Source organism: Neomonachus schauinslandi, chromosome 4 (assembly GCF_002201575.2).
Source record: "Neomonachus schauinslandi chromosome 4, ASM220157v2, whole genome shotgun sequence".
NCBI lineage: Eukaryota > Metazoa > Chordata > Mammalia > Carnivora > Phocidae > Neomonachus > Neomonachus schauinslandi.
Genome location: NC_058406.1, coordinates 23,676,490 through 23,697,182, shown reverse-complemented (window position 1 = coordinate 23,697,182; position 20,693 = coordinate 23,676,490). Strand labels below are relative to the sequence as shown.

The 20,693-nt window shown below is 40.6% G+C and overlaps 1 protein-coding gene across 3 annotated transcripts in view; it reads left to right on the top strand.

The window, feature by feature from the left end:
* The first annotated feature begins 3,015 nt into the window (after nucleotides 1–3,015).
* Nucleotides 3,016–20,693, top strand: part of PTP4A2 (protein tyrosine phosphatase 4A2) — a 28,524-nt gene continuing 10,846 nt past the window's right edge. The window contains exons 1-2 of one of the 3 annotated variants that reach the window (XM_044914464.1): nucleotides 3,016–3,373; nucleotides 17,591–18,283. In XM_044914464.1, coding sequence (XP_044770399.1) covers nucleotides 18,188–18,283 — 96 coding nt within the window. In that variant the 5' untranslated portion in view covers nucleotides 3,016–3,373; nucleotides 17,591–18,187. Of the gene's footprint in view, nucleotides 3,374–7,394; nucleotides 7,716–17,590; nucleotides 18,284–20,693 lie in introns of those variants that run through there. The other 2 variants (XM_021684180.2, XM_044914465.1) reach the window with 2 other exon arrangements.

The following is a 20,693-nucleotide window of genomic DNA, read 5'->3' as shown; positions in this document are numbered from 1 at the left end:
GGATCGAGCCCCATGTTGGGCTCCTTACTCAGCAGGGAGCCTGCTTCTCCCCTGCCTGCCTTTCCCCCTGCTTGTGCTTGCTCTCTGGCTCTCTCTGTGTCAAATAAATAAATACAATCTTTAAAAAAAAAAAAGAAAAAGAAATTCTGTAGAACCAGTAGTAGCAAAGCTTATTCCATTGAAGCATTCCACAGTGCCAAGTACCATTCTAATAACTGTAATAATAGCTAACATTTATTGAACACTTACTATGTGTCCAGTGTGGTTCGACCTGAGTTATATATACTACTTCCTGTGATGCTCAGAACAACCTTTGGAGGCATACTGTTACCTTTGCCATTTTACAGATGGGGAAATTGAGACTAGAGGCTGTAACTTCCCAAGGCTAACCAGGAACTTAATGGCAAAGGATCTGGCAAGGATGCCAGATGAAACAGTCTAGAGTCCCAGGGTGGGAGCCAGGCACCTGGTTTGTGTCCCCACCTCTGTCTAAAACCACGTCTTCAGAGGTCTCCGTTTCTTTGCCACACCACCATTAATTACTTCTTTTTCTAACTCCTGGCCGGCCCACATAGCTCCCGCTCTCTGGAAGCTAACGCTCTATAAAACCTATAAAATCGGCCCAGAATACCGCCAGCTTTGCCTCACAGGGGCACTGGGAAGATTAATAAGCTAATGGCAATTGGAAGGTTTCAGCAAAGGCACTGGATAGACTCGGGGCACTCATTAGGTGTGAAACTCACTGGCAAGGGCTGGTTCGCACCGTGCCTGCAGCCCAGTTCCTGATCTGTTTTGAGGTGTGCAGCCTTCCCTGGGAAACCACTTGGGTGAGGTCATTCATGTCAGGGGTTAGAGCATTTCCCTGCTGACCTGGAGGTATGGTGGTATCATGGTCTCAGGTCTTTCGCTCTCAGTGGGGGGGGGGGTGTTCCCAACATCTCAGAAAGGGTTCCAGCCTACTCTGAGAGACACCAGTTATTGATTGCAGTCAGAGATTAACATTACGATTATTTGGGCTTCAGAGGCAGACACCTGTGCTGAATCCTGGGCCTGCCACTTGATCTCTCTGAATTTCCCATCCCCTTTAAAATGAAGGTAATAATACCTTCCTGATTTGGAAGGTTATTTTGAAGAGTAAACTTGATAATACATTTAAAAACAGCACGCCCCGGGCCTAGAATAGAGTAGATGCTTAATAATTGGTAGCCACTATCATGGCCATTATTGTTTTCCTTATGTTGTTATTGTATTATTTACTGACATTTTAGGGCCCGGCTGAGAGCTAGATGAGGGAAGACTCATTCATTTGTTCAACCATGTACCAGATTGCCCCAAGTAGGTCAGTCTAAGGAGGGGAGAATCATGAAAATAGGCATTTACAATACACTGTAATGAGTGCTATGATAGGGGATTGCGGAAGGTGTTTTGAGACTTTAGTGGAAGAATCAGTGACCGGGAGAGTCAACAAAAGTTTTGCGGAGGTAGTTCTCTGTTTCAAGTCTGTGCTTCCAGGAAGTGGAAAATGCTGCCTGCTGGAGGCAGGCAGAATGCAAGCAGCAGCTGAGCCTCTGCTCCTCATCCAAGGGCCTTGATTCTGATCTGCAGCCCCTCCTTTCAGGGCCTGTTAACTCCCACGCAGTCCTGCCAGCCAGCCTTGCCCTGGAATACCCTCTCCTGGGCCACCTGCTGGTGGTGAACATCTTGGGTTCTGTTCTGTGGCTTGATGTGGCTGAGTCATAAGACCTTTCCTTTTACTGCTAAGCTCTAATAGAAGCCTTCTGGTCAGGAGCAATGCCCCAGGTCTACCTTATGGGGACAGCCTAATGATGCCTACTGACCATTGCTTCTCCCCACAGGGCCAGATGGACATGTGTGTGGTCATGGCGGAGGGGAAGCAGCCCAAGGGGCAGGAGTCCCTTCTAGATAGGTGCGGGTTCTGGGCAGGTAAGACTTCCTAGGGTGGATAGGGAAGACAGAGCCCCCTACCCCCAACTCTCATGGGTGAGCCTCCCCTCCTCCTCCCAAGCCAGTCTCCAGTGCCTCTTTCTGGCTGCCGTCAGACCCGCCAGTGGCCCAGACCAGTGTCCCAACTCACCGGTGACCACATTTTCCAAACCAAAACTCAGAACTCGTGGTCTGACAAAGAATTAAAGAATTTCTGGTCACCTTCCAAATGCAAGAGAGAATACTGGAATCTCTAGGATAATCTCTGTCGTTAAGGGGGACATTTGGTTGGAAACCTTTAAATTCAGGATTTTCTCTTTATCAGGCATTTCTCATACATTATGTCATTGATACGTGAAAAGAGCCCCATGAGGTAGCTGAACTCTATTTCCATTTAATAGTTTAGAATACTCAGAGAGAGGAAGTAACTTGCCCAAGAAGCTAGGTCCCCAAAGTTTGAATTGTGTGTGTGTGTGTGTCGCGCGGGGATGGGACCGGGAGAGGCGCAGAAACATCCTTCGCAATTGCAGAATTGCAGACGCACGCACGCTATTTATTTGGGGCCTCGAGGAAGGGCAGCCAAGAACTGAGCTGCCCTGCTTGTCACTTCTGAGTTGGAAATCCCCGAGCAAAGGGCTCGGTCGCCGCCCCGTCCCATCAGGATCTGGCCCGAGGCCTCACGGCTCGGGATGCCGGAAAAAGCCCTTCGACCTTGCAGGTCACACCGCGGCCGCTGGCCCTCGCCTCTGCCCAGGTGCGGATGGGATGGGGGGGCCGCGGCGTGGGCGAACGACTCCCCTGGCCACGTTCCGCCCCCTTCCCCGGTCACATGGACGCGCCTTCCGCAGCCGGGAGTGCGGAAAGGAACGAACCACGAGGAGGAGAAGGGGGAGGCGCCGAGGGCAGTGGGTCAGCGCCCCGCGGGGCAGGTGGGCGGGCCCAACCGCCCCGCGAGCCGGCACGCCAGCCAGTCAGCGGGCGCGGGGGGCGGGCCAGTGGGCGCGCGCGCCGCGCCCCGCAGCGCCCCCTGAGGGGCGGTGGCGGGAGCTGGTTCCGGCTGCGCGCGCAGCGGTGGTGGCGGCGGCGCGATCGGCCGGGCTGTAACCGTCGTCCGTCCGGTAGCAGCTGGAGCGGCAGCGGCGGCCGGGCACGGCGCGAGGCGACGCCACAGGGCAGCGGCGGCAGCGGGGCCATCGGCGGCAGCAGGAGACGCAGCGGCGGCCGCAGCAGCAGCAAGACGGACTCGTGGACACGCGCCGCCGCCGCCGCCGGGCCGGGCCGGGTGTCGCGCGCCGAGGCTGGGGGGGAGTCGTCGCCGCCGCCGCCACCGCTACCGCCGCCGCCGCCGCCGCCGAGGTGACTGAGGAGAGAGGCGCCTCCTCGCTCCCGCCGCCGCCAGACTTCAATGCCCAGTCCCCAGCTCGCCAGCGTGAGTGCGCTCCTCCGGGGCGGCCCCCGCGCCGGCTCCCGGGGCCTCGGGGAAGGGGAGGGCGGGAGGCGCCGCAGCCATTAGTGCAGGCCCGAGACACGTCCCCGGAAGGAGGGCCGGGCCGGGCCGGGGGCGGGGGGAGCGCGGCCGGGAAGCGTGGAGAACGAGGGGGGGTGAGGAAGGGGGGGGGCCGTGCGTGTGGAAGAATGTGGATTGTGTGTGGGGGGAATGTGCGTGCCTGAGGGGGACAGTGTGAGTTGGGGAGAGGGCTGGGTGTGCATGTGGGGTGAGGGAGGACGGAGTTTGGGGGGGGAGTGTGGATGAGATAGTTGGGGGCCGTGTCCGGGGGCAGTGTGTGTGTGTGTGAGTGCTGGCAGAGTGGAGAGGACAGTGGGGGTGTGGGGAGGAGTGCGCGTGGGCGAGAGGGTAAATGGGGGAGAGTGAGGAGGTGGGAAGGGGAGAGCATTGAGTGTATGGGGTAGAGTGGGGGAGTGTGTGGGGGGAATATGAGTGCAGTGTGAGAGAGGGAGGCTGGGGAGAGGGTGAATGGCAGATGAGGGAGCGTGGAAAGGGTGTGCCTGCGATTGTCCAGTGTGTGAGCGGGCATCCTGGAGGCTCCGCGTTGATCGTGATCGCTGTGTACGGTGGTGTCCTCGGTGAGGGAGTTCTTTCCAAGAGCGTCTTGTCCCTGGATTCTTGGGTTCCAGTATGAGGAAACGGTATAGGAGTCTATGCCAGTGGCACTAGAGTCTTCTGGCTCTGGGATTTTTAAAAGAAAGGTCATGCTTTTTCGGGGGTGGGGGGGAGGGTAAATGTTTCCCCCCGTGTTTATGACTATAAATTTCTAAATTTGTCAAGGACGTGGTCGCCATCCCATCCTCGTCAGGCGCTCTGAGAGCTAACTAAAACAGTCTTGTCTATTGCCCAGGATCCTAGGCTCTTGCCTGTAGAGTGTTCAGAAGCATAGACTCTTTTGTAAAGTACTGCTAGTTTTTCAGGTGAAAGGTATTTTATCGTTAGGTAAATGGAAAAAAATTTTTATTAGGTATTGGCTCTTTTCTACCCTTCTGGAGAAGAACTCTAAACAAAAATAATGTAACGCTGATGATGAAGAAGAACCAGAGGCTAGTTTATTATTCCCTGGAGTTTGTCAAGAAACATAAAAAAAGTGTCTAGCCGTTCTAGCAGCACTGTAGGCAAGCTTGTCTCTTTGGAATCCCCAAACTGCTGGGTTAGAATATGGTAGTTATTTGCTGCCATGCTCTGTATTACAGAGTAGTTTCAGACAGGAAGTGAATGAAGTTATGCCTTGTTCAGCGTGCAAAAGGAAATTAAGGCTACAGAATGACACGTTTTTAAGGCTTCAGAATTACTTACCAGCATACCATTGTGTTGGTGAAGATGGTGAAGATTGTTTGCCTGTATTCTAATCTTGACATTTAAAAAGTTGTTTCATATTGGATAGTGAATGTATATTATTATGGACCTTTGCCAGATTCTTGTGTTGTGGAATTAGGGGTTCTTGATAAAAAGTACCTTGATAATGGATTTTACACTTTAATGATGAGAAGCTTCTTAGAAGTTGGGAGTCTTTCAATGGGATAAACAAAGACGGCTGATAGTAGACATAATAGAATTATAGGCCAAAACATTGATATGTAATTAGAAGTCAGAAATTTATGTTTTTCCTAGAGTGTCCTTTTCCTCAATCATTAGCATGCTTTGTGCTTTCAGAAATACTGAATAGTATTGTTAACTAATATTTAGTGGGATACTGAATTAATTAGTATTAAGGGCCTACTATGCACCAGGTATTTTTATACACTCCCTTTATATATAATTCTCACACTCTAAAGGTGGTAGGGGTCCTCATTTGCATTTATTTGGCACATATTGAGTGGTTTCTATTTGCTAGGCACTTGGGATACAGTGATGAGCCCTCAGTGATTTACAGTGATGAGATGAAGAGATACAGAGACTCAAAAGGGGTTAAGTAACTTCTCCTGGGTCACAAGATAATAAGAATTGGAGATGGATTAAAAACCCAGGTCTGTCTGACTCCAAAGTCCTTGATTTTTCCACTATACCATTACCACCCTCGCAATATGTTGTCTCACTTTGAGGTTTCTCAACCACACAGTGACCTAGCAGCTCGTACAGATGAGAAATGTTGAATTTAATGCAGAAGACTAGATGGCTGGAGGCAAGGGGATCATTTACGAGATGCTGACTTGAGGCTCTTTGGGGCGTAAGCTAGGCTTTTATGTGGGTGGGGATTCTGCCTTGAAACTCTTGGGGCCCCAGGGTGTGTGCTTTGAGACATAATTTTTATGAGGCACCTGGGATATGTCTGGGAGAGGAAAGTCTGATTAAAGAAACCCAGCAGCCTTTTATGTTTTTTATTTTGGGGGAAAGAGGAAGAGTATATTTATTGGGGTAAGAGTCAACTAGAAGTTGTCACTCCTATGTGAAAGTCCTTCTGTTCAGCTGTATGAGATACTTAGGAGATTGTGAAGATCAAGTGAGAAAATAGATGTGGAAGCACTTTGTTAATTATAAATTGAACTACAGATTCAAAGTATTATTACTACTAAGACCTTTCTTCTTAGTAAGGCAACAGTTTGTTATATTTAGTAACTGGAAAAAGCTAGCGTTTAGGACACCTATACAAATGAAAAATTGTTTAGAACTGCTGAACTGGGTCTATTCTGACTCAGAACAGCAAAAGTCAAACCACTCCCTCCATGAGTCAGTCAAGTAATATTTAATTTGAACTGGCCAAATTTATAAGCAGAAACCATTTGCAACATCATTGAACTGTGGTGGCACTAGGGAAGAGTAAATGTTTGAGTGCTTTTGATACAACTTTCTTAAAAAGTTTGAAAGCCCCATATTTATATTTCCTTGAAAAGACATTTGTGTGAAGCAAGGTAAAATACTTATTTTTCTTAAGATTTAACTCTTCATTCTATTTAACATTTTGTCTTTTAAAGGTGGCATTTCTGTATGTAGTAGTTATAGAATTTTGACACATAAAGTTTAAATTTAGTAGAGGTTTACTTAACAGGGTTTGTACTGTTCCTTTTTGTTGGAATGTGGAATTGGTAACCAGTGAAGCCTCTAGAAAAAGGATTTACAAATAAGATGCAGAAGAGCAGTACATAAATTTATAGCTGTTGCTCTTAGAAGAGCAAAACTTAAGTTAGAGTGAAACCCAAGTTAGCTCAGTTTCTTCAAGTGCTATGTAATCAGCTAGACTACTTATAAAAGTTGGGGATCTTTAAAAATTTTGAGCAACTGGAAATCAGGATCCAAAATTTCAACATGGTAGACTTAGTTATGTTTATTGAGTAGGGCAGTGGTAGATATCTTGAGGTCTTAGGACACCTTATGAACTCCAGCATTATGCTTTAGGTTTCAACATTCTGTTCCTTGAGAGTCTTATAATGCTGAATCATAAAGCATCTTATTTAAAATTCATAATAATCTTTTGAGTAAGTGACACTTTCAGTTGTACAAATAAGGACATTGATTTATAGAATCAATTGTTGAATTCCAAGTTTTGAAATTGAAGTTAAAGATATCAGTAAATAGATGGTAGTAGATAAAAAAAGCTTCTCTTTGGGGCTTAAGGTACTTAAATCTCTTGCTAAACTTTATTTTTGAGTTAACTCTGCTCATTATATAGGAGTTTAGTGGACATTAAAGAAGTTGGCCTTTTTGTCTGAAATTTAGTTTTTAATTTTTTAGGTATTTTTTTTTTTTTTTTAATAAGGATACTTCAGTTACTTGCATACTTTTTTTTGGTCTTTTGGGGATGTTGCTTTGAGATTTTTCTTAAGGCACTAGTTGGGTTATATAGAAACTGATGATTATTCTCTAAATTTATAAAGTGAGAGTCTGAAGTTGCAGTTCACATAATTTTATACCTTGGGTTTGTTAGTGAAGAGTGGATACCAGCAATTATAATTCTCTTGGGAAATGGTGATTTGAGTCTGTTAATCTGGGATGTTAGAAGAGCCTTTTACCGATTTTCATCTTTAGGGGTAGTATATGTATAGAGGTGTCTGGTAGCTTTCTCTAGTTTTGTTTTATTGACTGAACCACATTTTCTAGTTCCTTTGACTGGCCACCGTCTTGGGACTTGCAGCCCTATAGGATTGCTGGGTGTAGAGCTCAAGTAGATATGTTTTTTTGTTTTGTGTTTTTTGCTCCTTGGAGTTGTAGAGGTCTAGGCTAAACCAGAAACTGTCACTACTCTAGCACCTCTCAGAAAGAAGCTGCACGGCACTGCAGGCTCTGTCCATTTTCACAGTTACCCTGTGGAGTTACCAGGACCCAGGTGAGAAAATTACCCTTCTGCACGTGTTAACGTGGTTTCCCCTGAACTATCTCTTCAATCAACATAGACTGACAGGGCACAAAATCTTTCTTGGAAAAGTGACTATGAGGAGTTGACAGATTATACCAGCAGTTTTTATATGATTTGAATACAAACGTTTTTTGTTGGCCTGCACTGATTTCTTACCCATAGGTTCTGTAACACAGCATCAACTCCATTGTAAGTGGCCTAGAAACTAAATCTCATCATTTGAGTATATATTTACATTGCACAACATTGCCTTTTTAAACTCTAGAGAATTTTAAGCTCTTCTCTGACCCTTTTTTTTGCTAGTTGAGCCTGTTTTGAAAAAATATTTTGACGATTAGAATGGTCTTTACCTTTAGGGATATTTAATTCCTTTCATAGTATTTTTGGGTTGAAATTTCATTCTTCTCAGAAAATGTTAATTCTTTTGGCATAAAATGAACACATGATATATTTGCTTTAGCAGATCAGATAAATTGCTTTGTGTTTTTATTTCTGCAGTGGTCAAAAATGTTGGCTCTTAACTAATGTATCGTTTGACAGGAATTCAAATTCAGTCTGCTTTCTTGTAGTCTTTTAGTTTTAGTTGAGATTTGAGCATAACTTTTTTTTTACAGTCTTTTACAGGAGACATTCACTAGGTTGTATCACCACAGTATCTGTAAATTGGATTTATATACATACATTGATGTTTATTGTTTTTAGTAGCAAAACAAATTGATGTGTTTTCTACTTTCTGTTATTGGTGAAAAGCCTATCATGAGGGAACAGAGTGACTGGTTAGTGCAGAAGGATATGAGTCATCGGCAGGATTTGTCAGCAAATTGAGAAGGATATGATGGAGAAACAATAGATTCTAGTGACATTATTCTTCATTCCACACGTGTGGTTACAAACAAGTTTCCTTTTGGTGATTGGTTTAAATTATTCAAATAACTTAGATTGTTCTAGATGAGGAACACTTCAAATTTAAGTCATAGACTATACCCTGAATTGTTTTTCTAGTGAAATGAGATCTTCATTTGGAGGTTACCAGCAGGTAGAATTTAGTTAAACTCATATTTGTTTACTAGGAAAAATAATTCACCTATGAGGTAGGAGTTAGTAAGTTGAGAGTCTCTTTTTGTGAAGCTTGTTGTTAATTATGGAGCTGCTCAGTAGATCAGAAGATGCCCACCAATGTGGCATATTTGTTTTCTCTCATTGAGCAGAGAGTTGCTCCCTGACTACTACTCGTACTTTTAAATTCCTGAGAGCTTTTATTGCATTTGAATTGGTTTGAAATTCTCAGCATGGTCAAGGCCTCCTAAGAGTTATCTAACCAAAGACTCCTTTCCTTTATCAGGCTACCACGGCCCTTCACTGTTTCTACAGTCAGGTTATAAAAGTTTTACCTTTCCTCGGAAGTCCTAATTAACCCTACTCCATTTCTGCTCATACTTTGTGTCTTCAAAGTATATAGCATTAGTATGAAATTTTAATGTCCTTCATCAAACATTTTTCACTCGCATAGATTCTCCTAGTATCTTGATCCTGGATAGTGTTTGTATGGTATGCGCAAAGAGCTCCACAATGCTTGTTGTAAGCTTGGATATGCTGCATTTTAGTATCATTCAGAGGTGACATATTGTCCTCCATCTCAGTATTTGGAGGAAGAGGACAAGAAAGATTAAATTTTGCATTCTTTAAGTGGGAAGAGAAGGAAGGCGAATCCATGTTGAACTAAGCTGGTGAGCAAAGAATAATTATCCCTTGACATGGCATTATAGAGGTATTTAACCGTTTTTACTTCACTTTCGTGTTTTAATGTGAAACAACTGCTTTCACTGTATGTTTTTTAAAGATTGCGAATGTTGTGTTTTACAAAAATAAACATCAAGCCATTATTGGACAATTAGTGGGTAGACAGTATATTTTAAAAGGCCACCAGCAGCTCCAAATAGAATGATTTGTGGTTCTTGACTGTTTATCTTGTATTATACTCAGTACATAGAGAGATGGCTGTGAAGTACAATGTGATTTATAAAAAGCAAGTTTAGGAGAGGAAGTGACGTGTAACTTAACAGGTTTTAGGGGAAACTTGGACCAAAATGCCCTAACAGCAGAAAAATTTCTGGGGCTCAAACAAAAGAATTTATGCTGACAAGATGTAATTTGGAATGTTTTTATTCTGTATCCTGTACATAGAGAGCTTCCTTCCCTTCTTGGTGGTGGTGGATATTTGAATAGGACTTTTAAATAATGCCCAATGCATTTGACAAAATGGGGAAATGAAAGAGTTAAGCTGACCCATAAACTGCTCAGCTCTAAAACATGTATTTTAAATAATGCTAACAATAGCGGGGAAGTTCTTACTTTGCATGCTGCTCCTGTGCTGTAGGTTATTTTGAAAGGTGATTCAAATAACCTTTTCCCAAGTATCTATTTTGCAACCTCAGGGAACTCACAGCTGTTACAGTCATTCTAACTGTCCTGATATAGCTCAGAAAGTATTTCAAAGTGGTGTTGACAGGATGAATCCAGGTGTCCTTTTGGATTTCCTTTCCTTTCCTTTCCTTTCCTCTTTTCTTTCTTCTTTCTTTCTGGATTTTCACCACTGAATTTGCTTTTTTACTATTGAAGTTCAGAATCTCAAATACATTTCTTTATTAATGAAATAATAAATTTAGTGGTTCTGGATTAATGTATATATAGTGGTGCTGGAAACTAAATTAAAATGATTAAGACTTAAATTGTTCTCCAGGAAAATTACTTAGCCTTTTGAGGTTAAAGGAAGGATGTAAGAAAAGAAGAAAACAAATATTAGAATTTAATTATGTGGGAATGCTGCTGAATTTGAGAGTTTTTATTGTATAAAGGAGGTTACCACAGTTATTTAGGAGAAGAATGTACTTAAACTTTATAATAAAGAAGCTTGGGAATCTTAAAGTGCACATAAACTAAAATCTTTAAGCATAAAGCCCATAAAGAGGGATAGCCACGATATCTTTGCCCGGAAATGAAAAGTGTGAATAAATAGAATCAATTTAATAGAGCTAAGTGTTTAGCTTAATTTTTAAAAAAATTCACTGAACTCAATAAGATTAATGCCCAATATTAGAATTGTGCTGGTAGGATTTTTAATGGTATTACTGGTATTCGAATAATTTTTTAGAAAAAGTGAAAATTGGCCATAGTCCTGTTACCTTCATTTAAATTTTATTTATGGAAGGAAAAATAACACTTTTGGACAAGAAATTCAACTGGAGAATTGCTAATCTTTAGGGGAACAGTAGAGAATTGAAAAGTAAATACTTTCAAGTGTGGCATGAAAATATTTAATGCAATTTTTGTCATATAGTTATTTGTAGAGGTAGGAATTACTAGAAAATGACAGGTACTTCTAATCACTAGGGTACACACAACTTTGAAAACCACTCCCTTTTCATTTGAGTGGGAACAGGGCCCACAGGACTTCAGTAAATAACCGTCACTGTTCTCAGAAGCAGGTGCGATTGTTGGTTAATTGCTTTCCTTTCCTTTCTGAGTGGCAGGCCATGTATCTCATGCTGGTTCTGAAATGTTACGATATTTTCCCACCATCAAGGTCATAATTTCTTTTTATATAAGTGATTATTGATTTCTGTACTGGAACTTGATTCTCAAGTTCCCTCCTTAAATGAGGAAGTGGAAAAGTGGGAATAACCAAGAGAGTAACTATGAAACTTTTTTTTAGCAGTGAAGAAGCTATTTTTAGCTTGTTTACAGATATTTTGGATCCTAATTTGTGTAGAATTTAATGATACCTCTTTCCTTATCAGCTCCCTGGGACTGTATATGGTAGGGGAGGGGAACTAACATGAATTTGAATTGTCTAAATTCAAAGAGCCAGATGTATACAGTTTTAGTTTGATGAATGCAACTAGAGGGATGAACAAAGATAAGTAGCAGAGAGAGTAGAACTGTTATTTCCACAAGGCTCTGATGAGTTGGGAGTAGGTTATGAAAGATGAGTACGATTTCAGTTTGAGACCAGTTAACTAGAAGATTAATTAGCAAAGTTAAGTTCGCTTTAATAAGTCTTTAAGATACATTTTTCCTCAAATGGAATGCAGTAGATACAGTAGTATTTTACAGACGAATTTTCCTACTTTTCTTCCTTGATAGTTGTGAGGATTTTATTGGTCTGTTGTTTGAATAATCTCTGTATTAAGTTAGGCTTCGTACAGTTCTTACAGTTACTCAGGGCCTTGACTCTTTTCACAGGCCCCACATCCAGTCTGTAGACAAATCTACTTTAAAGTGTATCTTTTTCTTTTTTTTAAAGATTTTATTTATTGATCTGACAGAGAGAGACACAGCAAGAGAGGGAACACAAGCAGGGGGAGTGGGAGAGAGAGAAGCAGGCTTCCCGCAGAGTGGGGAGCCCCATGTGGAGCTCGATCCCAGGACCCTGGGATCATGACCTGAGCCAAAGGCCGACACGTAATGACTGAGCCACCCAGGAGCGCTCCCCCCCCCTTTTTTTTAAAAGATTTTATTTATTTGTCAGAGAGGGCTGTTCCTAGAACACTCCAAGCATGGCCCCACCTCATAACCTTTGCAACAGCTAATCCCTTTGCCTAGAATGCTCCTTCAAATATCTGTTTGGCTCACACCCTCAGGTCTTGGATAAAATGTCGTTTTTTTCAGTGAGGCCTTTCCTGATAGCCTTATTTAAAATTAGAAGCCCTCTCTTTTCTGGCACTAGATTCCCCTGCCTTGCATTTTTCTCCGTAACAGTGGCATATTTTATCTTTTTCTGCCTTTAACTAAAATACAAGATCCACTCTGACAAGAATTTTTGTTTGTTTACTGCTCTTGCTGCACTTTAAAGATGCATAGTACGTGTCTAATAAATACTTGAATTATTAATAAATTCCTAATTAGCCAAATTGTAAGGAACATGTCTTAACTCTTCATGAGAATGAATTCTTTACTCTTGGTAGATTATTATAGTTATTTTAAGAGAGGTGCAGGTGTCCTTGTTAAAGTGAGATGAATTTGTTTTAGGAAAAAATTGTTGCAAGGTTTTAGCCTTATATGCAGTATAATGCTTTCATGTTGCCTGTTTGTACAAACCAAGCTGACTCAAATTTGCATGACTTCCTGTAGAACTTCTGGTAAGAAAAGTAACAGTAAAAATGTATGCTTACTTGTTTTTCCAGACTTTTGCTTTTAGGCTTTTTTCTTAGATCTAGACTTCTTTATTGTGTATTTATATTATAATGTATTGTTTTAATTTAGTGAATCCTGGCATAACCCATCAAATTAGAGAGTTTATTCTATCAATTACTTTAACTTGGAAATAGAGAATTTCTGAGTGGAAAACTTGATGTGAGTGGATTGATAGGATTTTTAAAAGGATGCCTAATAAGTTTGGGTTGCCCTCAAATTCTCTATATATTTAAACTTAGAATTACAGTTGCCATAGAAGAACCTGAATTTTACTCAGTAATTTAATATTTTTTTTTTTTAGGATTTTATTTATTTATTTGACAGAGAGACACAGTGAGAGAGTGAACAAGCTGGGGGAGTGGGAGAGGGAGAAGCAGGCTTCCCACGGAACAGGGAGCCCGATGCGGGGCTCGATCCCAGGGTTCTGGGATCATGACCTGAGCCGAAGGCAGACGCTTAACGACTGAGCCACCCAGGCGCCCCAATAATTTAATACCTTTAACAAAGAAGAAAACTGTCTGGATTTGTGTAGGTGTAGTCCTGCCTGGGACCAAGAATGACTTAGCTCTTTATAATCCTATGGTTATAGCACTTTTGAGAACGTGGTTAAATTGTAAATCATTGTAGGGTTTTTTATCACCCTAGAATTTAAAAAAAAAAAAAAAGGTAATACATGTACATGGGAAAAGCAAAACCTTTCAAAAGGGATGTATTATGATAAAGTAAATCATGTTTCTGGCCTCCAGCTCCAGTCCCCTTGACCCCGACAACCAGTTACCTCTTTGTAATTTTCTAGATAGTTGATGGGGATGAAAGCTATACAACACTCACAAATATTTCTATATATACTGTTCATACTATCATGTGCTCTTTGCAGTTATTAGTGTCTCTTAGCCATCTTTCCATATTTCATATAGATGTGGGGGTTTTTTGTTGTTTTTTTTAAAGATTTTATTTATTTATTTGGCGGAGAGAGAGACAGCGAGAGAGGGAACATAAGCAGGGGGAGTGGGAGAGGGAGAAGCAGCCTTCACACTGAGCAGGGAGCCTGACGCGGGGCTCGATCCTAGGACCCTGGGATCATGACCTGAGCTGAAGGCAGACGCCTAACGACCGAGCCACCCAGGCGCCCCTGTTTTATTCTTTTTAACCTCGGCATAATGTTCCACTTTAAGAATATATCATGATTAAATGATGGTTAATGTATTATTTCATGCATTTGGTTTTTGAGTCTCATCTAGGTTAGATGTTAGCACTAGAGTATTGACACAGGACATTTAAACTCTGACATACCTCTCTTCAAAGTTTTAAGTAGTCTCTGTTGTGTTACTGACTTAGTCTTAGTGGTAGTACACCATCTTAGCTTGGTTGGCTTCTTGCTCGCTTGTTCTTCCAGCCTCCTCCTCTTACATTCTTTTTCCTCTTTCCCATTCCTTCTTCTCCTTCTTAATTTAAAAGGATTTCTCTGTCACAGACCATTCTTTCTAATCCTGCAATGAGTTATCTTCTTTGCTTAAAAATGCAAATGTTGCATAGGAAATGGGAATGTCCAAAATTTAACATTTTAAAAGTTAGGTTCTATAAAAGATAAAATTACTTAATGTCAGAGAGACGGGTTTAGAAGAAAGTTTTCCTGTAAGATGTATAGGTGCTGAGTTTATGCTAAAATACAGGGCTTTAACTTTTGAGTACCTTCCAGCTGTGGTAGGTTATGATATTTTTTTACAGACTGTTTGCTTTGTGTTCTTATGTCTGTTACAGGAATTAACATTAGTTTATCTGAATTTATAGGTGCAAGAGCATTTAACTTTTTTTTTTAAGATTTTATTTATTTGAGAGAGAGACTGAGATAGAGCATGAGGGGGGGGAGGGTCAGAGGGAGAAGCAGACTCCCTGCTGAGCAGGGAGCCCGATGTGGGACTCGATCCCAGGACTCCAGGATCATGACCTGAGCCAAAGGCAGTCGCTTAACCAACTGAGCCACCCAGGCGCCCAAGAGCATTTAACTTTTGATGAGTAATTGAACTCTTGGGGATGGGAGAAGGAACAGAAGCATGTTTTTATCATGTATCTGTTAACATTGATAGAACATACTGTTTCATTTGGCAGAAATTCCTTTGCTGGGGATCTCAGTATGGTGTTTAGAATTGAAAATCTAATAATGAATTATCCTTATCCTTGAAAGTGGTCCTTCCAAAATGAGGTTGGAGGAAAAAGATGGGATAAAACTTGTTCTGTTTGCTGAGCGGACAAACACTGGAGAGTAGGTAGAAAACTTAATGCTAGAGCTGTAACCTTTCAAACCTGGCCATCACTACAAAGCAGGTCTTTCAGTGCTTTTACTCAGCTGACACACATATTAGCTGTGATAACATCATTAAACCAAAGGGATTGAAACAGGTTAGAATTTCCTTATGTTCTGCTTTTCACTGCATGCAAACCATTGTTCTTTGAGTGGTTACTTTAATAATTTTTTCTCCCCTTATTTAAGGTCACAGAGTTGCAGATCAACATCCAAGCAAATATTTGAAGAAAAGTTACAGCTACATGAAAAAGATTATGACTTGAAAAATATGTGGATACCTCCATAGTCAAAGCTGAAGGAAAAAATGAATAGAGTTAGGAGACCTGGGTTCTTGTCTTTGATCTGCTGTTAATTAGTGATGTGGTCTTAGTTAAATCATTTAACCTCTCTTGCTCACAAATATCAATTTGTTTTTCTTTTTTCTTTTTCTTTTCTTTTTAAAGATCAGAGTCCTTGGTCTCTAAGTTTCTCCTAGCTTTAAAATTCCTTGACTGCACAGGGAGTACTCTATGAAATGTGTAATCTAAGGTGGCTGTTTTGGGGTTATATTTAGGAAAGTGATGGTATATATTTTTATTTTTCTTAGTTTGAGTATTAGAAGTTTCATGATTTTACTGTAGTGTATAACTTCTGCTGAGGTTTTGAAGTTCTTAGAATGCCATTTTGAATTTTGAATTTCTTATGTCTCTTTCATATTTTAGGAACGTTTGAGTTTTGTGCTTGTGTCCATGGTAATATTGGCACAAGTATGTAACTTTAAAAATACAGTGCCATGAGAATATCATAAAAAGACTTGTGGATAGAATAGGTTTGAAAGTTTGTAAGCCTTGGTTCGTTCTTAATTGTATTTTAGTTTCCTCCTGAAATGGTTCTGTGGTACTTATCTTTCATGTCTTTTTCTATCTGGTCACAATCATCTTTTCAGAGACTACTAAATAAGCATTTATTGGTGCATTAGAGAAGAGGCAAGTGAAAGAACTTAGACCTTGTCCCTATTTCCAGAGCTATCTATTTATTTATGAAGATTTATTTATTTATGTAATCTCTGCACCCAACATGGGGCTTGAACTCATGACCACAAGATCAAGAGTCGCTTGCTGTACTGACTGAGCCAGCTAGGTGCCCCCAGAGCAAATTATGATTATGTTGATACTCTGACTGAGCTAACTATAAAGATTACTGTGTTTCAGTACAGCAAGCCCAAAATAATATTAAAAATTCTGCCACTTTTCTTTCTCATCTTGTTTTTGGTATGGGTAGGAGAATGTTGTGTGAATCAGTGACCTTTAGATGCTTTTGTACTCTTGAGATAGTGATGTGATGTGAGAAATAGTAAAAAGGTAAACTGGACTAGGGGCACCTGGGTGGCTCAGTTGGTTGAGTGTCCGGTCCGACTCTTGATTTCGGCTCAGGTTGGTGATCTCGGGGTCATGAGATTGAGCCCTGCATCGGGCTGTGTGCTGGGTGTAAAGCCTTCTTGAGATTTTCTGTCTCTCTCTCTCAAAAAATAAAAAAAAGGGTAAACTGGACTAGAAATGAGATGATGGGATTTATGCATTAGTTGAGGCAGCAGGCATTACGGTACATTGGAAAGAACATTGGACTGACAGAAGACATTCACCTTAGACAAGTCGCTTCACTTTCTGATCCTCTTTCCTCATTCCTTGTAGGTAGTAACAACTACTTAGAGTTGTAAGGGAAATAAATTAATTTTTTGGAAAGTACTGTATGGACTAGTGTTATAGTTGGGGGCCAATGCATATACTTTGGATAGAAGGAATTACATCCTCAAAGTGGAATTTTGGTAAATACCTTCATCTACTTACAGATGTATCTTATTTTATTTTCTTAAGATTTTATTTACTTGACAGAGAGAGAGAGAGAACACAAGCAGGGGAAACAGCAGTGGGAGAGGGAGAAGCAGGCTCCGACTCGGGGCTTGATCCCAGGGTCCTGGGATCGAGCTCCACATCCGGCTCCTGGCTCAGCGAGGAACCTGCTTCTCCCTCTCCCTCTGCCTCTCTCCCTGCTCATGCTGTCTCTCTCTCTCTCTCTCTCTGTGTCTCAAATGAATAAATAAAATCTTAAAAAAAAAATGACTTGAGTTACAAATAACCTAGCAAATTTTGTTGAACCCCCTTTTGAAAAAGGAAAGACATATTTTTGAATTTTCTGACTAAAACTCTTGGTATACATTTTTATCCTAGTCTTTGTAGATGACAGTAATTTAGAATTGGTGGCATTTCAGATGTCTTTGGACTCACAGAGAACGTATTCTTGACTTTGAGCATCATGTTTACTGTGCTGTCAATCTCCAGTTCATTTTACTTATGTTTTTCTCCTCTAGGTTTTTCGTTGGAATATACGTTGCACATTTATGGCGATTCTGAGCGTGAGGGCAGACTTCTGCCAGGCTCAGCACAGCGTTTTCGCTGACAAGTGAGCTTGGGGGTTCTATGTGCCATAATTAACATTGCCTTGAAGACTCTGGACACCGAGACTGGCCTCAGAAATAGTTGGCTTTTTTTTTTTTTTATTGCAAGCATATTTCTTTTAATGACTCCAGTAAAATTAAGCATCAAGTAAACAAAAGTGGAAAGCAACCTACACTTTTAACTTGTCTCACTAGTGCCTAAATGTAGTAAAGGCTACTTAAGTTTTGTATGTAGTTGGATTTTTTTGGAGTCTGAAGGTATCCATCTGCAGACATTGAGGCCCAAGTTGAATTTGGATTCAAGTGGATTCTAAATACTTCTGCTTACCTTGAAGAGAGAAGCTTCTTAAAGAATAAACAAGTTGAATAGAGAAAACACTGATCAATATTAGGCATTTTAGTGGTCTTTTTAATGTTTTCTGCTGTGAAACATTTCAAGATTTATTGATTTTTTTTTTCATTTTCCCCATCACACCCACACACGCACGCTCACACTTTTTATTTGCCATAATGAACCGTCCAGCCCCTGTGGAGATCTCCTATGAGAATATGCGTTTTCTGATAACTCACAACCCTACCAATGCTACCCTCAACAAGTTCACAGAGGTAAGATTGTAGTATGGTCTACTTTTTGGATTGATTTATAGGTAAAGTTACAAATGAACAGTATTATGAAGCAATCTCTTAACACAAGGCCATTTATTTCATGTTTGGAATATGGATGGTCATTCTACCAATCTTTGAATTGGGTTGAATTAGTTACAACAGATTTTTAAAAGAACATTTATGGAATTTGGGGAGACCTTAGAGATTATCTAGTAGGTTTTTTTTTTTTTTTTTATATCCTTTCTACATAGTTAGCAGTTCATATTTTTAATAATAAAAATAATTAACATTTATTGAACTCTTAGTATATGTATCCAACATTACAATAAGCAGTTTTATGCATTGTATCATTTACTACTGAAAATAGCCCTATGCGGTATAGGTACTGGTATTATCTCCCTCCTACAGATGAGGAAACTGAGTTTCAGGGCAATTTGGTAATTTAGTAATTTGCCTAAAGGTACACAGCATCTGGTAGAACTGTCTCTTGACTCAAAAACCCGTGTCTGCCTCAAATATTCTAGCCAGTTTTGATAAAAACCTACTCCAGAACTACTTAGCAATAGTAACCATCATATACAAGGGTCAGAACCTTACAGGGAGGAAAGGTATTATAGGTAACATTTTTTAAAACTTTTTTATTGTTATGTTAATCACCATACATTACATCATTAGTTTTTGATGTAGTGTTCCATGATTCATTGTTTTATAGGTAACATTTTTATGTCAGATCCTTCATTTTCTCTGCTATATTTATGGAGTAGACTTAGCTGAATGAACTCCTAGGGATTATTAATCTACCCCTCGCATTTTACAGATGGCAAAACTGAGTTCAGAAGAGGTTTTGAATTGCTTAAGGACACAAATATTTACTATAAAAATTTCTTTTTTTTCTTTTTTAAATTTTTTTTTTTAAGATTTTATTTATTTGCAAGACAGAGAATGAGAGACAGAGAGCATGAGAGGGAGGAGGGTCAGAGGGAGAAGCAGACTCCCTGCTGAGCAGGGAGCCTGAGGTGGGACTCGATCCTGGGACTCCAGGATCATGACCTGAGCCGAAGGCAGTTGCTTAACCAACTGAGCCACCCAGGCGCCCTGCTATAAAAATTTCTATAACCTTTCCGTGAATGGCAACTATGGAGTTCATTTTAATAGGATTTTATCTGTATTTTGAAATGTTTTAAAATTACTGACTGCATGTAATACTAACAACTTTCCTGAGTCTGTTTTAGAAGAAGGCCTTTCTGTGAAAAATAAAGTTCTTTAGCAATTAAAATAACTTTACTCTTTAGATAATCAAATGATGGATGGACACTTCTTGTAGGATGTCACTATTCCTGCTTTTTATACTTCTAATTCCCAGAGCTTCTTAACTTTGTGTACACAGTGTACAAGTTGATTCCAGGCCTATGTGCCCTTAGGTTGTTCAGTCATCTTTAAGCCTGGTTGAATTATGTGATACTATTTTCAGCCTGTGGATTCCTTGGTCATAGACTCCAAAAGTGGCAGAGGCCACTGTCCTGCAACTATAAAAAGATGTTGGTGGCCCACTGAAGATAGGTGGTCACTGGATTAGGCATTACGGTAGGAAAATTTTTAAAGGAGCAAGGCTTCTGGCTGTTGTAATGGTATGTTTGTTGGCTTTGTAATATACCACTTTTTAATCTTAATTTCAAGATTAGTTTTGTTTCTTTCATTTTATCTTATTTTTTTAAAGATTTTTAAGTAACCTCTCTACCCATTGTGGGGCTTGAACTTTAAAACCTCAAGATCAAGAGTTGCATGCTCCACTGACTGAGACAGCCAGGCGCCCTACTTTTGTATCTTTAAATTAAAAAAGCAATAAGTACTTAACTGTGTAAAAATCAGAAGATACCCATAAACAAAAGACAATTTGAAAATTCTTAACTCTTAATACCTGGCTTCTGGATGTTTTCCTCTGCATATATGTGTATATTTATTTATATTCATATAGATAGGATCACACTCTCTCTATATTTTTTAAAGATTTTTATTTATTTATTTGACAGAGACACAGCAAGAGAGGGAACACATGCAGGGGGAGTGGGAGAGGGAGAAGCAGGCTCCCCACGGAGCAGGGAGCCTGATGCGGGGCTCGATCCCAAGATCCTGGGATCATGACCTGAGCCGAAGGCAGATGCTTAATGACAACCATCCAGGCGCCCCAGGATCACACTATATTTAAAAAAATCTTCCCCCAACCTTTTTAATATTATTTTTATAGCTGTCATAGTATCCTGTATGGATATGCCATACTCTGTAACTGTTACCCTCTTTTGGACCATTCATGTTTCCATCTTTTTACCATTCCAAGCAGCCCATGCTGAACACACTGGTACCTAAATCTTTGGGTATATCTTTAATTACTTTGTTAGTATAAATTCTCAGA